Source organism: Dermacentor variabilis, chromosome 6 (genome assembly GCF_050947875.1).
Source record: "Dermacentor variabilis isolate Ectoservices chromosome 6, ASM5094787v1, whole genome shotgun sequence".
Taxonomy (NCBI): Eukaryota; Metazoa; Arthropoda; class Arachnida; order Ixodida; family Ixodidae; genus Dermacentor; species Dermacentor variabilis.
The window spans coordinates 18,398,863-18,414,206 of NC_134573.1; the positions used below are offsets into that span (position 1 = coordinate 18,398,863).

General features: G+C 43.3%; 2 protein-coding genes across 6 annotated transcripts in view; one reads left to right on the plus strand and one right to left on the minus strand.

The window, feature by feature from the left end:
* Positions 1 to 897: 897 nt before the first annotated feature.
* Positions 898 to 15,344, minus strand: part of LOC142584670 (uncharacterized) — a 67,619-nt gene continuing 53,172 nt past the window's right edge. For all 5 annotated transcript variants that reach the window (XR_012828868.1, XM_075694842.1, XM_075694841.1 and 2 more), the window contains 2 exons: positions 14,440 to 14,572; positions 898 to 1,094 (listed from right to left, as the gene is read on the minus strand). Coding sequence is in view for 4 of the 5 variants with exons in the window: in XM_075694842.1 (XP_075550957.1) it covers positions 14,453 to 14,572 (120 nt within the window). In the remaining variant the exon portion in view is untranslated. The remainder of the gene's footprint in view (positions 1,095 to 14,439; positions 14,573 to 15,344) is intronic.
* Positions 12,804 to 15,181, plus strand: LOC142584672 (uncharacterized). Its single transcript, XM_075694849.1, has 2 exons — positions 12,804 to 13,846; positions 13,985 to 15,181. The coding sequence occupies exons 1-2, from the start codon at positions 13,757 to 13,759 to the stop codon at positions 14,231 to 14,233; spliced, it is 339 nt and encodes a 112-aa protein (XP_075550964.1). The 5' UTR covers positions 12,804 to 13,756; the 3' UTR covers positions 14,234 to 15,181.

Below are 15,344 nucleotides of genomic sequence, written 5' to 3' on the forward strand. Positions count from 1 at the left end.
GGTGGCGCGGCCGTCGCCGGGAAACTCCACTGTCAGGAGCGTATACCGTCATTCCATGACGGCACGGTGCCCCCTCTAACACTAACACTTTAGCACTTAACAAGGTTCTAGATTTGAAGTCATTCATCAGTTCCACTGACTTAATCAAATCATTATGTGTGGGCAATTCTTGCTCTTTTTCTATATTTCACAACATGGTTTTTGCACTTGCATACTGTTAGTAGCTGAAAATTGGACGCAGACTACAAAAGCTAGAAGAGACGTCTAACTTTTGCAGTCAGTGTCTAATTTTTAACTTCCGTATTTTCATGCGGATAACCCACACCAATAACTTAAAAACATTAATGGTAAAGTCGGGGTGCGGGTTACGTGCAAATTTTGCCTTGAGGTGTGGATTCGCGGCAGCAGGGTGCACGAAACAGCATTTCAAGGGAGCGCACCGCCGTGAAGCCTCTAAGCAAGGTTCTCCGCCATTTGGTTCATTATCTTCTAGGGAACCCCACCTTCATGATCGCCCCCTTCTGCTCCTCTTTACAGGCCGCCATTTTGTGTTTAATAGGTAGCGAAGTGCATGCGGTCTGTCAAGCTCGGGTCATAACGAGCTGCGCTCAACAAAGGCCGTCCTTTGCAATGCAGGAGATTCATCAGCGTTGCCGAGGAGGGGAACAGAGCCGCTGGGCAAAGATGCGAGCGTTGTTGTATGCACTTACTTTTGTCTTTCCGAACTGTGCCTCCTCCTAACCAGGTTTCCATCAGACTTGATTTCACCTACACATTGTTCCTGCATCCTTCGGACAATAAACAGTGAGTGCTGATCCTTAACACTGTATTAAACCTGCTGCCACTAAGAGTGTATATTATGATGCCCAACTAAAGCAGGAAAACCTGTGCGAACAATCACTCATTGAAATATACAGTGCCGTTTATTCAGAGAGCAGATGTGGCAGGCATTACAAGTTCATTTTGCACAGTGCTGCAGTACTTGCAAGCTGAAGACGCTTCACAGAATGACTTTGCAACGTACATGGCAGAACATTACTGTATATACAGTTTCAGCTTAGGTCATTCTTCATGCTCCAAGCAATCTTCCATGCCTGCAATGAACAATACAAGTGAGCAGAAGCTTACTGCAAAAGTTGCAGCTCCATGTACACATTTGTAAGGGATGTGGGGTCAAAATCATCATTGTTTAGATTTCTATTGACTTGAATTTCTAAACTAATGAAGAAGCTTATCACAAAGTTTTGCCGCTATTTGGACTGTATAACATAATTATATATATATATATATATATTTTTTTTTTTTTATGTAATGGTGGCACGTGCTTGCCAATGAAAGCATACGTGAATGCTGTTTTCAAAACACGACCGCACAGCACGAAAGAAACTGAATGTGTAAGGAGTGTCCTCATTCAAAACATTATACTCTGTGGCCATACAAGACCTGCAGCATAATGTGCAGAAACGAAGTAATATTTTTGGCTGGAGTTGAGTGGCAAACCGATACTGAGACTGAGTTTGGTGGATATACTTACAACAAAAAAAAATGCATATTTTCAATCATGGTGAGTCTGAATTGCCTGGCAAACTGGTAGTGACTCACAGATCGGTGGATTGGAATCAAATTACAACTCATGAAAGAAGAAAAAAAAAAAAGACTTGAATGCTGCTGCTGAATGGCATCATACTAAAGAATAGGGCCCAACTTGTGCCACAGGGGGCCTTTGATTGATCACCATAAATACAGCAGCATGTGTTCTACAATGTTTGATTTTTCTCAATCTGCATTTTTGGGCCTAACATCACCTTAGGGAAAACTGTCGTTCTGAAACTACTTTGCCAAAGCACATTTTTTTTAAGATGGTTTCCAGAGCTAAATTTTGTCAAGAACATGATGAGGTACTTTTAAGTTTCTACATTTTTTTATGCCACGAGACCATTAGATATTTGAAATATGATGACAACACAAAGAAGAAACTTGGTTTTCAGGTGATCAGATTTGTTTTACAGAAATGGCTAGAAAATACAACGAACTACTACAGACCCTCTAGAAGGTATCTTTGCAAAACGAACGAGTCTGATCGCTATCATTTTTAAAGTGAGTTTTCCTAAGCAGACACTTGGAATTGTTAAATATGATGATGATACCTTGTGTTTTGTTTGTGCCGGGGTAATGAAATTTAGAATGTATTATAATGACAAAATAATCTACCCTGCAGAATTCAATAAAATTGGGTAAACGATTGAAAAGTTCAGCCTAGCATGACCCATTAAATCTATAGTAGAGTAAATTTTGAGAGAAGACTGCACTAACATTTTGCCTTTGCTCCATTTCTCAGGGTGCCACATGAAAGAAAGCACTTTGCACATGCACAAACTCAACATTTTCCATTCGTCTCATAATTGACTGTCATATAAAATATACACCACCCATGCCTTAGCAAGAGCCTCACAAAATTTGTTTCCTTGGAAAGTATGTACTGAGAATTTGATTTTATCTTTTAATATTTATTTATGCATATAGTTACTAAAGGCTTCTGTGGGCATAACAAAGAGCGGGGGGAAGGGGACAGTTACAACAACAAATGCACAAAGAAAGAACATTAGTAAGATACAGTAGTAAATGACATTGCTGTTCCGTTGCAATTTTATACATATATAGCAGGGAAAGTACATATGTAAGTACTGAGCATGAGAATAAACACACATTTAGGAAACAGCTTCAACTCGTGAAGAAAAACATGATCAATGCCAGATACAGTGTCCCTTGGTCATCATCATCACCAGCCTGGTTACACCCACTGCAGGGCAAAGGCCTCTCCCATGCTTCTCCAACTACCCCAGTCATGTACTAATTGTGACTATGTCATCCCTGCAAACTTCTTAATCTCATCCGCCCACCTAACTTTCTGCTGCCCCCTGCTACGCTTCCCTTGGAATCCAGTCCATAACCTTTAATGACCATTGGTTATCTTCCCTCCACATTACATGTCCTGCCCCTGCCCCCCATTTCTTTTTCTTGATTTCAACTAAGATGTAATTAACTCGAATTTGTTCCCTCACCCAATCTGCTCTTTTCTTATCCCTTAACGTTACACCCAACGTTCTTCTTTCCATAGCTCGTTGCATCATCCTCAATTTAGGTAGAACCCTTTTCATAAGCCTCCAGGTTTCTGCCCCGTAGGTGAGTACTGGTAAGACACAGCTATCATACACTTTTCTCTTGAGGGATAATGGCAACCTGCTGTTCATAATCTGAGAATGCCTGCCAAACGCACCCCAGCCAATTCTTATTCTTCTGATTATTTCAGTCTCATGATCCAGATCCATGGTCACTATCTGCCCCCCTTACCACTTCCAGTGCCTCGCTACCTATCGTAAACTGCTGTTCTCTTCCGAGACTGTTAAACATTACTTTAGTTTTCTGCAGATTAATTTTTAGACCCACCCTTTTGCTTTGCTTCTCCAGGTCAGTGAGCATGCATTGCAGTTGGTCCCCTGAGTTACTAAGCAAGGCAATATCATCAGTGAATACCAAGTTACTAAGGTATTCTCCATTAACTCTTATCCCCAATTCTTCCCAATCCAGGTCTCTGAATACCTCCTGTAAACACATTGAATAGCATTGGAGAGATCTTATCTCCCTGCTTGACTCCTTTGTTTATTGGGATTTTGTTGCTTTCTTTATGGAGGACTACTGTGGCTGTAGAGCCGCTATGGATATCTTTCAGTACTTTTACATACAGCTCGTCTACACCCTGATGCCATAATGCTTCCATGACTGCTGAGGTTTCGACTGAATCAAACGCTTTCTCGTAATCAATGAAAGCTATATATAACGGTTGGTTATATTCCGCACATTTCTCTATCACCTGAGTGATTCTGTGAATATGGTCTATTGTTGAGTAGCCTTTATGGAATCCTGCCTAGTCCTTTGGTTGACAGAAGTCTAAGGTGTTCCCGATTCTATTTGCGATTACCTTAGTGAATACTTTGTAGGCAACGGACAGTAAGCTGATCGGTCTATAATTTTTCAAGTCCTTGGCGCCCCCTTTCTTATGGATTAGGATTATGTTAGCGTTCTCCCAAGATTCCGGTACGTTCGAGGTCATGAGGCATTGCGTATACAGGGTGGCCAGTTTTTCTAGAACAATCTGCCCACCATCCTTCAACAAATCTGCTGTTACCTGATCCTCCCCAGCTGCCTTCCCCCTTTGCTTATACACAACCACATAACGCAGTTTCTTGACAAACATCACATTTTAACAAAGTATCAACATGGATTTCGACAAGGTTATTCTACGTGTACCCAGCTAGCAGAAACTATACATGACTTTGCACTTTCAATTAATAACGGAAAACAAACCGATGTAATTTTTATGGACTTTAAAAAAGCTTTTGATAAAGTCTCTCATAAGAAGTTATTGCACAAATTAGGGACAATATTAAATAACGAGCAACTTTTAAACTGGATTGCCGCATACATTAACAACCGAAAACAGTTTGTTGTCTTTAATGGAGAAACCTCGGAAATTCTTGGTGTAGACTCGGGCGTTCCCCAGGGGTCTGTGCTTGGGCCCCTTCTTTTTCTTTTGTTTATTAATGATATTGTCCATTCCTGTCAAAATACGATTGTATGCCGATGACTGCGTGATTTACACTGAAGTGAACAGTACAGCTGACCAAATTCTTTTAAATGATGCACTCAACAAAATTGTTCAGTGGTGTGATATGTGGCAAATGTGTATAAACTATGAAAAAACAGTGTTCATGAGAGTTACTCACAAAAAAAGACCATTAACCTTTGTCTATTCTATCAACAGCAGTGTTCTTCACGAAGTACCTCATTACAAATACCTGGGCCTCTGGATAACAAGTAACTTAGACTGGACTAAACACGTTGATTATGTCGTAAGAAATGCAAACTGCAAGTTGTTCTTTTTACGAAGAGCTTTAAAATTTACCACTCCTGATGTCCGCATGACCGCATATAAAGCGCTTATTCTCCCATCATTAGATTATGCAGCCATAATCTGGGACCCCTTCACTAGGACTAATATTAACAAGATTGAAAGCATACAGAAAAAGGGTGTGCGATTCATATATAACAGCTTTGGACGTTCTTCTGTTTCAGCCCTTTTAACCAGAGCAAACTTGCCACAAATAACGCAAAGAAACCGGTCATCTAGGCTAAAATTTATGTATCAGATTGTAAAGGGGCACTATAAATTAGACACTTCAGACGTAATAACCTTTTCATCCGGGTATGCCACTAGACAAAGACACCAATTAACAATTGCTCCGTTTCGCACACGTAACAACTCCTTTAAATACTCTTTCTTTGCGCGGACAATAACTGAATGGAACCAGCTTACTAACACCCAAGTTCAACAGCCTTCACTTACCTTGTTTACATCGTGTCTAACTTAGTAGTTACCGTATGCCTTCTATTTCAGTTTATATTAGTTTATTTACTCTTATGTATCTATGTATTTGTCGGTTGCCTTTTTTTTTGTGATCTTTTCAACGTTTGTACCCTCCTGCCAAAATCCCCAAAGTGGGATTGCAGTATCAATAAATAAATAAAAAAATAAATAGCTCCCAAGGTTTTCTTTACTTCTTCCCGTGTTACTTGTGGGATTTCAAATTTCTCTAGACTATTCTCTCTTCCATTATCGTCATGGGCGCCACTAGTATTTGTGACGCAATGCACTGTCATGCACATGCGCGCTCAGTTGGCTGTAACGCCCCCTTTGATAGTTTGTATATGCACGAGTGTGTTCCGTTCAATAAACACCCTTTTCTTGATGCACATGATTGCGTGCAAACCACGTGGTGTCAGAAGTGGTCGGACTGCGGCCGATGTACGCAGCCAGTGAAAGAAAAGTGGACGAGTAGCAAGCCAACAAGGACGGCTCGAAGGTCCAGGCTTGTACGAGAATGGAGAACGGGGAACAGTGCCAGCAGACCAGCGCCCCAGTCACCACGCTACTGCCACCGCCGAGATTCCTGGACACCACAGGAGATGTATGGCAAAGTTGGAAGACGTGGCGCCAGGAGTTCGAGCTCTTCGCAACGGCAACGTACCTAACCCAGCAACCCAAAGAGGTACAGGCAGCCACTTTTCTCATGATTATCGGAGAGGACGCGTGCAAGATGTATAGCACTTTTGCTTTTGCACCGGATGAAGACACGTCAGACGTAGAAGTCCTGAAGCTTAAATTTGAGGCATTTTACAAGCCCGCACTAAACCTAGCCTATCACGAGTTTCGTTTTGGAAAGCGTGACCAAAATGAGGGCGAAAGCTTCAACAACTGGTTAACAGACCTACAAGTGCTAGCAAAAAGTTGCGAGTTTGGGCAACTCAAAGAGCGCATGCTCAGAAGCCATATTATTCTCGGAATAAGAGACAAAAAGCTGCAAGAAAAGCTCGTCTCTGAAAATTCTTCATTTGCAAAGATGGTAGAAATGTGCCGCTCGCAAGAACATGGCAAGGAACTGTGCGAAGAAATACAGGCATGCCCCAAAAGCCATTACACTGCCGAGATAAACGCACTATCTGAGGCAAAAGGTCGGCGTTGCACAAAGTGCGCAATGGTTCATCAGACTGACCATGTCTGCCCCGCAAAAGGACGCACATGCAGAAAATGCGGCGGAAGGAATCACTTCGCCATAGCCTGCAAAAAGATGCCAAAAAAATTTTACTCGAAAGAGCGAAAGGTAGCATCTATTGAAACGCAAGACGGCGAAATCCTAGGCGAGTTTTGGTTGGAAACAGTATCTCATGCACGAGGAAAAGACTATCGCTGGACGGCTACCGTTCAGATAGAAGGAAACCAGTTCTTTGCAAGCTGGCCACCAGGTGCAACCTGCTCAATTATCGCGCGCAGCCAGTTGCAGAAAGTAACAAACAAACAGCCACACGACTGTAACGTAGCTTTAAACACGTTTTTTGGCTTCCAGAAAAGAGCAACGAAACAAGTTCGTCTTGAACTTGCAACGAGAGGAAGCAAGGTTCAAACATACTTTTTTGTGGTGGAAGATGAAGTTCCCGTGACATTGAGTGGCGCAGTTGCTGAAGAGTTAGGCTTACTCCAAAGAGTCTCTTCTGTCGAGCAACTAGAGCTTTACGATGCTGCGAAGCCTTACGAAGACGTGTTTGAGGGCCTAGGTCAATTGGAGGGTACGGTTTACCACCTGAAGCTGTATACTGTCTATACTGTATGCAGTACTGTATAAATCTCTATAGAACTCCTCAGCCACTTGAACTATCTCATCCATATTAGTAATGATATTGCCGGCTTTGTCTCAACGCATACATCTGATTCTTGCCAATTCCTAGTTTCCTCTTCACTGCTTTTAGGCTTCCTCTGTTCCTGAGAGCATGTTCAAATCTATGCATATTATACTTCCTTATGTCAGCTGTCTTACGCTTGTTGATTAACTTGGAAAGTTCTGCCAGCTCAATTCTAGCTGTAGGGTTAGAGGCTTTCATACATTGGTGTTTCTTGATCAGATCTTTCGTCTCCTGTGATAGCTTACTGGTATCCTGTCTAGCGGAGTTATCACCGACTTCTATTGCACACTCCTTAATGATGCCCATAAGATTGTCGTTCATATCTTCAACACTAAGGTCCTCTTCCTGAGTTAAAGCGGAATACCTGTTCTGTAGCTTGATCCGGAATTCCTCTATTTTCCCTCTTACCGCTAACTCATTGATCGGCTTCTTATGTACCAGTTTCTTCTGTTTCTTCTTCAAGTCTAGGCTAATTCGAGTTCTTACTATCCTATGGCCACTGCAGCGCACTTTGCCGAGCACATCCACATCTTATATGATGCCAGGGTTAGCGCAGAGTATAAAATCTATTTCATTTCTAGTCTCGCCATTCGGGCTCCTCCACGTCCACTTTCAGCTATCCCGTTTGTGGAAGAAGGTATTCATTATCCGCATATTATTCTGTTCTGCAAACTCTACTAATAACTCTCCCCTGCTATTCCTAGAGCCTACGCCATATCCACCCCCTGACTTGTCTCCAGCTTGCTTCTTGCGTACCCTGGCATTGAAGTCGCCCATCAGTATAGTGTATTTTGTTTTGACTTTACCCATCGCCGATTCCATGTCTTCATAGAAGCTTTCGACTTCATGGTCATCATGACTGGATGTAGGGGCGTAGACCTGTACGACCTTCAATTTGTATCTCTTATTAAGTTTCACAACAAGACCTGTCACCCTCTCGTTAATGCTATAGAATTCCTGTATGTTACCAGCTATATTCTTATTAATAAGGAATCTGACTCCTAGTTCTCGTCTCTCCACTAAGCCCCAGTAGCACAGGACGTGCCCACTTTTTAGCACTGTATATCCTTCATTTGTCCTCCTAACTTCACTGAGCCCTATTATATCTCATTTGCTGCCCTCTAATTCCTCCAATAGCACTGCTAGACTCTCCTCACTAGATAAAGCTCTAGCGTTAAACGTTGCCAGGTTCAGATTCCAATGGGGGCCTGTCCGGTCTGGACAGGCCGCCTATATGTCCTCCTATATGTCCCTTGGTAGTTTTTTCCAATTATATGTTGCCAAAAGGGGTGATTGGTGATACAGGCTGGTGTGTGCAAGAAAGGATTTTACTTTATATGGGCGATCTAAACACTGAAAAATACGAGCTGCACTGATGCAAGATTTGCTCAACAGGGATTCGCTATGATAACATTGTTATTAATAAAAGAATAGGGGACTGACAGATGCATTCTCTTTCACTTCGAGCAGCCTTATGAGCCTACACTTCATCTGAGTCAGCACTCCTATCTTGCTCTATAGTTTCAACAAACATACTTATTGTTTCACTTAGTGGTGACTAGTGCTATGTGGCACACACTGTGTCATAAACTCTGAACTTCCATAACGTCACACAGCAAGTATAATGCAGCTCACACCATGAGTTGCAACACCAGGAGTTTGAAGTAATCTATGCAGATGTTTGCCATAAAATTGCAGCGTCCTAATCCACATCAGGAGATTGAGTGTGGTGCTAAAAAAACATGCTCTCGCCAAGGATAACAGAAAAATAATGAACATAACGCTTCGGGCCCCGTACGAGTCCCTTGATCACAATGAAGATGTAAGCATGGCCGCGTGACTATTTATGGGCGAGGTGGTGCAGGTGTATATCTCGGGAAGATTACCCTGCGTCCCATTTATCGTGCGTTTAGTTGATGGAACGTAGTATGATTCTACAAGTAAATGGGCAGATAGGTGTTTCTCAGTTGTGATCATGGCTGCCATGTCCCAGTCAATGCTGGGTCCGGTTAGTTCGTGAAGTTCCGTCAGGGCATTTGCGGCTGCGTGGCCCTTGGCGACATCATGCAGGTGTTGCTTCAAGTGCCGTTCAAAATTTCCACTCGCCGATGTACAACACTGCTTGCATGGTATCTTGTAGATGACTCCCAGGTAGTCCGTGTGCTTCAAAGGGTATTTTACAAGGAGTGTTACAAGCAGGTATTCGGCAGTGATGGGTGCATCTGTGCCCGTCGTTTGTGCCACTTTGTTTTCATTCGGGACGCGACCAAAGTTCTTTCCAAGATACATGGACGACTGTTTCTGTATTATCCGTCGCCGGCACGCAACACATTTCCTCGAGCACCTAAATTCCTTCAAGCCAAGCATACAGTCCACAGCTGCAGAGGAAACCAATTGGTGCATTCCCTTCCTAGATGTCTTCATAGAGAGAACTCCAAGCAGTTCCAGGAGTAGTGCGTACAGAAAGCCAACGTACACAGGAAAGTACCTGGGCTTCGACTCGACACACCTAATTGGTCACAAGTGATCCATCGCAACGGCATTCTTTTCCTGGGTGTTCCGCGTCTGCCCCAGCCCCACGAAATGTAGGCAAGAGCTGCAGGTTATGAAAAGGCACTTGTTAACACTTTCGTGACTGCGGGAAAATCGGTAGTTTTAGGTGGTCTAGGAAATAAAGCTTTTCCTGCCACAGAAAATGCTTCATGTTGAAGTGTATGATATCAAATTGTAGAGGAAGGAATTATCTTTCCAAAGGTACCAACTTCAACCAACCTATTTATTAAAAATAGTATGGAAACACTTACTAAAACAACAAAATTGTAACGAAAATTAAAAAGATTTATAAGTACATCAATGCTGCTTTGCACAAAATGAGCCTAAAAAGATCGGAATAGTATATGTTTTGCACATAACGGTCGTGTGCAACAATACTGCAAATATAAGCTCTGTATGTACAAAATTTCTTTAGATACAGAGGAAAACATTAGCCCTTGTGAACCGCCGCGCAGTACTCCAGAACGCGATGCCAAGGTCCACTTCCAGCCGTCTCTGTGCACGGCTGCCAGCGATTACTTCCATCGCTCAGTCCTGCCCAAACGACGGTGACACCCTGCGGATAAGGACTACGACCTTTGGAACATGCCGGGTGTAGTTAGGCCAATGCACGACAGCAACGAAACGGTGCAAGAAGAAAGTAAAAATCACCGGCAGGTGTACGTTGATGTTCCGGGGCGGTTTGACGCACTTTCGCTGTCCGTACTAAAGTCTGACAAGACGAAGACGTTTTTTAAGTGTCTGTGCTACTATCATCATCCGGAAATTCAAGCCCAGATGCATCAAAATCTGTCAAAATTCTCAGCTTCCATAGAGCAATGGTACGCAACGTCAATGCTATCTTCGAAACTACAAGTGCTCGTCACCGGACCACAATGGCGCTAGAAAACAAACGTAAAAATGAAATTGATAAAATAGTTTTTCTTTAACCGAATCGATAATGCTAGCTGTTCAGAAGGGCTCGCAGAGCGCCAAAATTTCTAACCATCGATAACCTGCTGTTGATGGAAATAGACGCGGTCATGAAACTGTTGAACAACGGTTACCCTCCACAACTGCTCAGAATGCAGGGGCGCAAATCAGCACAGCCCCGCCGTGAAACGGCAAAGGAAAAAGAGAAGCACGCAGAGTTCCCTTACACCATGCGAATAAGCAAAGCCCTTGCAAGAATTCTTAAGGGCTATGGTGTGCAAATCACCCACGTGCCTTCACGAAAACTCGGCCAACAGATGGTTCGCACAAAAGGCCTTTTGAAGCACACAGACTACCCGGGAGTGATCTACAAGATACCATGCAGGCAGTGCGACGCATTGTGCATCGGTGAGAGTGGAAATTTTAAATGGCGCTTGAAACGACACATGAATGACGCTGCCAAGGGCCACACAGCCGCGAACACCCTGGTGGAACTAACCGGACACAGCACTGACTGAGACTTGGCAGCCGTCATCGCAATCAAGAAACATCTATCTGCCCATTTACTTTTAGAATCATACTACGTTCAATCAACTAAACACACGATAAATGGTACATGGGATAATCCTCCCGAGATATAAACCCACATTCTGCACCACCTCACCCATAAATAGTCGTGCGGCCATGCTTACATCTTCATTGTGTTCAATGGACCAGTACGGGACCCAAACCGTCATGTTCATTATTTTCCTTTTAACCTTGGCGAGTGCATGTTTTTTGGCAGCAGTATGTTTCCCTGCCAGGCAAGTTTTCGTCGAACACTAGATTACAAGATTGAGTGTGGTGTTGTGTATTAGTTCCGGTATCAAAATATGTCTTGCGGGGCGCACCTCTAGTGGCGATTCTCTAAAGCATGTGTAACACCACTAATTGCTCTTCTGTATTGACCCTTGTGGCCATAAAAATTGGTTGTTCCTCGCTGTCTGCCTGCATCTATGTATTTGCTGTGCTTTGCACTCCCACATTCTTTGTTTGGCGATCAGCATCTCTGCCACTCACACTGGCAATATGACACTGGGTTAGTCAGGTCAAAATACCATGTGCGTATGTAATTATAAGGAGAAAGAAATTTTAACCACATTTTCGTAATGTTTTATACTCTTGTTGCAAGCCAATGTGACCCGAGACATTGCTTGGCCCTCCACTAGAGGCAACTGTGTTATGGAATACATCATGTGACAGCACTATACCATAATGGCTGCACCCTTGAAGGCAGGGAGGAGCAGCACTCCATAATTAAATTGTTGGGTGCAGCGAGTAAAGGGCTGTATGGGGGGTCCTACACATCCCTTCAGCCGCACAGTTTCTTATAGGGCAAATTGCCATGCTGCTGCATGGGAATGCCGGGAAGCAGTGGCTTTGTAGTGATAGCATTCCTGAAGACCATCCCAATGGAGTCCATTCTTTACTAAAACATTGTGTAAAATCCTAATTTTTCTTTCTTATTATGCAATTCATCTGTTTATTAAATCACGATAACTTGCTCTGGTTTATACAAGAATATTAAACCAAAGTATCTGTGAGCAGCTAAAGTTGGAAGAAAAACTAGAAGGTCTGCACTCACTCTGCATCAGTATCCTTTTCCTTCGTTTGCTAATTGGATTTAAGGGAAACATGATGTGAGCTGCATTAGCAGATCACTCTTATATAATACCAAAAAAATCCCCTCAGCCACGAGGGCTCAAATAAAAAAAAAAACACTATTTTGATATTCATCACGTCACAATGGGGCCTCTTGGATTTTTCGATTTGTCATCCCAGCCTGTCCCAGACTGCCTGAGGTGCTGCATATGCAATGCTCATTTGCTGAAAGCACCGCCTTGGGCAATCCTGAGCAGCCCAAGACTGCAAATCCAAGAAGCCCACTGATGTGCTGGCACCAAGGCTTCGGCATAAAATTTTAAAAATGATACTATGACTTTTTTTTATCTTCCAATATAAAACCTACTATGGTGAAATTAACAAAAATATTTTTTTGAAAGAATACTTTATCATCTAAACGAATGATGTATTAAAGGCAAAGAATATTTATTATTAGTATTTCATTCAAATAAAGCTGCCTATGTGCAGAAAAGCAGCGTTGCAGCATTACTGCATGCTTAGAAGTGTGCAAGCTATTAGTCTGGTTAGATTAAGAGCGAGGATTAACGGCAAATATCTCAGCAGCTTGCAGATGACACTGTCCTGTTCACCACTGCTGGATATGACTTGCAAGAAATGTCCGAAGGCCTCAGAAATGTCTAAGAGTAGCGTTGAAAATTAATATGCAGAAGACTAAGGTAATGTTCAGTAGCCTGGCAAAAGAAAAAAAAGAATTCATGATTGGCAGTCAGCATCTATCTGTGTAAGAGCATGTTTGTCTAGGCCAGTTACTTATAGGGAATGATCAGAAGGAATCTGCAGAAGAAAGAAAACGGGTTGGAATGCATCCGGCAGCCATTACCAAATCATGACCAGTAGCCTACCACTATTCATGAAAATATAAGCGTACAATCATTAAATAGTACCTATACTAACATGTGGGGCAGAAACTTGGAGGCCAAGAAAGAAACTTGAGAAGGACCGATCATCGCGATCATTAGCTATATGTTAGGTATTACATTAAGAGACAGCAAGATAGCGATGGTGAATTGGACAGCAAACGGGGATAACCGATATTCTAGTTGACGTCAAGTAGACAAAACAGAGCTGGGTAGGCAATGTAATGTGTAGGACAGATAACCGACGGACTATTAAAACTTCCAGATTGGACGCCAAGGGAAGGGAAGGACAGTCGAGGACGGCAGATAATTAGGTGCTGCGATGAAACTAGGAAGGTGAAAGATTGGGCCAGTTGGTTTTGCATCATGAGCTCATAGCAGCACAAACTAAAACAAACAAAAAAAGAGACACATGTGTGTTCTTTCTTTGTGTATGCGTTTTAGCTTGTACTGCTATGACCTTACAAAATTTGCAGGCACAACTTGGAATTGGCTACCACAAGACTCCAGACATCGCTGGAAGAGGCGTAAATAAGCTGGTGATGGTAAGTTAACCCAAGCCATGTTCGAGACAAGCCAAGCACACCCACATCCTGGCGTTCCTGTGGTGGCACAGCACCCACTAGAAATGTCGCATAGACTGCGGTGCCATTGTAGTAAACTCTGTCTTTGTTTTCTCCCAGTGTTGCCAGAAAAGAACCACTGCTGCACAGACAGGGTCAAGGCTGCCTAGTGAGATCCCTTACATGGCCACTGCAGTCTTCGTGCTGGCACTCGGAAGTGATGACAAGGGCGGCGTGTGTCCGCCCCAGCTAGTGTCAGACATCAGTCTGCACTCCCTGGGTGTGCGACTGCAGCTGCTCTCTGGTCAGAGGGTCAAGGACCAGGTTTTGATCACAGAAGAAAAATGGGCTCACTGGGCTACCATATGATGCACCATGCCCTGAAGTGGCAAAATCAGTTAAAAGAAGCAAGAAAACAGATGAGAAAGACACTGAATTTACTCAAGTGAGACTACACTGTAAGCGGGAAAGAACGCAAACAAAACCAGGACTTGCCACACATGCCCGTCAACCCAAAATTCAAGACTAGGAAGTCGATGAGGGCAGCTGCATGTGCTTGTTGGTAGGTCACTCACCTTCTAATTTGTTTTAGTGCAGAGAGAATGACAGGGACACAGAACAGCACACTAGATAGAGTGCTAGCTTCCAACAAATCATTGTGAGCATGACACAATGAAAAGGATACATGGACTGACTGAGGTGCTGTAGCTGCAAAAAAAAAAAAAAAAAGAATTGACTTTAATTCTGGGAACAATCATATCTGGATACTAGAGCACTGCAATAATACAGCAGAAAGAATGAAGAGGACACACACAAATGCACACTCACAGGTGAATTTCAATGCGCTTAAGGAAAAAATACATGCAGACAGTGCGCATGTCACGTGAGCCATGCCATGCATTAAACTGCAACAATCAGTTTCTGTAGTTCGTTATGCTGTGGGCATCTTTTTCCAATGCCTTAATTAGGACCTTGGTTCTAATGCACGAAGTTTCAAGTGATGGTTCGAGTATTAGGTTTTTGAGCATACGCCTGCAGTTTGCCTTAAAGGGCCCCTCATCAGGTCAGGCCATTTTGAGCTGACAAGTGTCATGCATACAATGCGCACTGACAATCATGTCTGCTAAGTATTTCATCCCTACTGAGGGCGAGCTCCACCACTGGAAAAGCTGGTGCCACCATCAGCATGACGTGGCATGAGGGATCACGTGGACACTGCGGCCGCGTCGGCTGCTTCGGAAGCGCCAAAGCAAGCTGAAAACGGAAGTTTAAAGTCCCACCTGCGCTGCAGTTCTGATTAAGTGGTGCGGCTTTAATTACCGCAATGGGTATCTGCTTGGCAACATTTGAAAGTACTATAATAGGTGTTGGCTGCCTTTGGAGGCGTGCAGCATGGTAGGCTACTGCTCTGTGCCACAGTGCCGGACGTACGCAACGGAGCCCGGTGTCAGCCTTATTCACACATAGCCGCAGGGCAAGA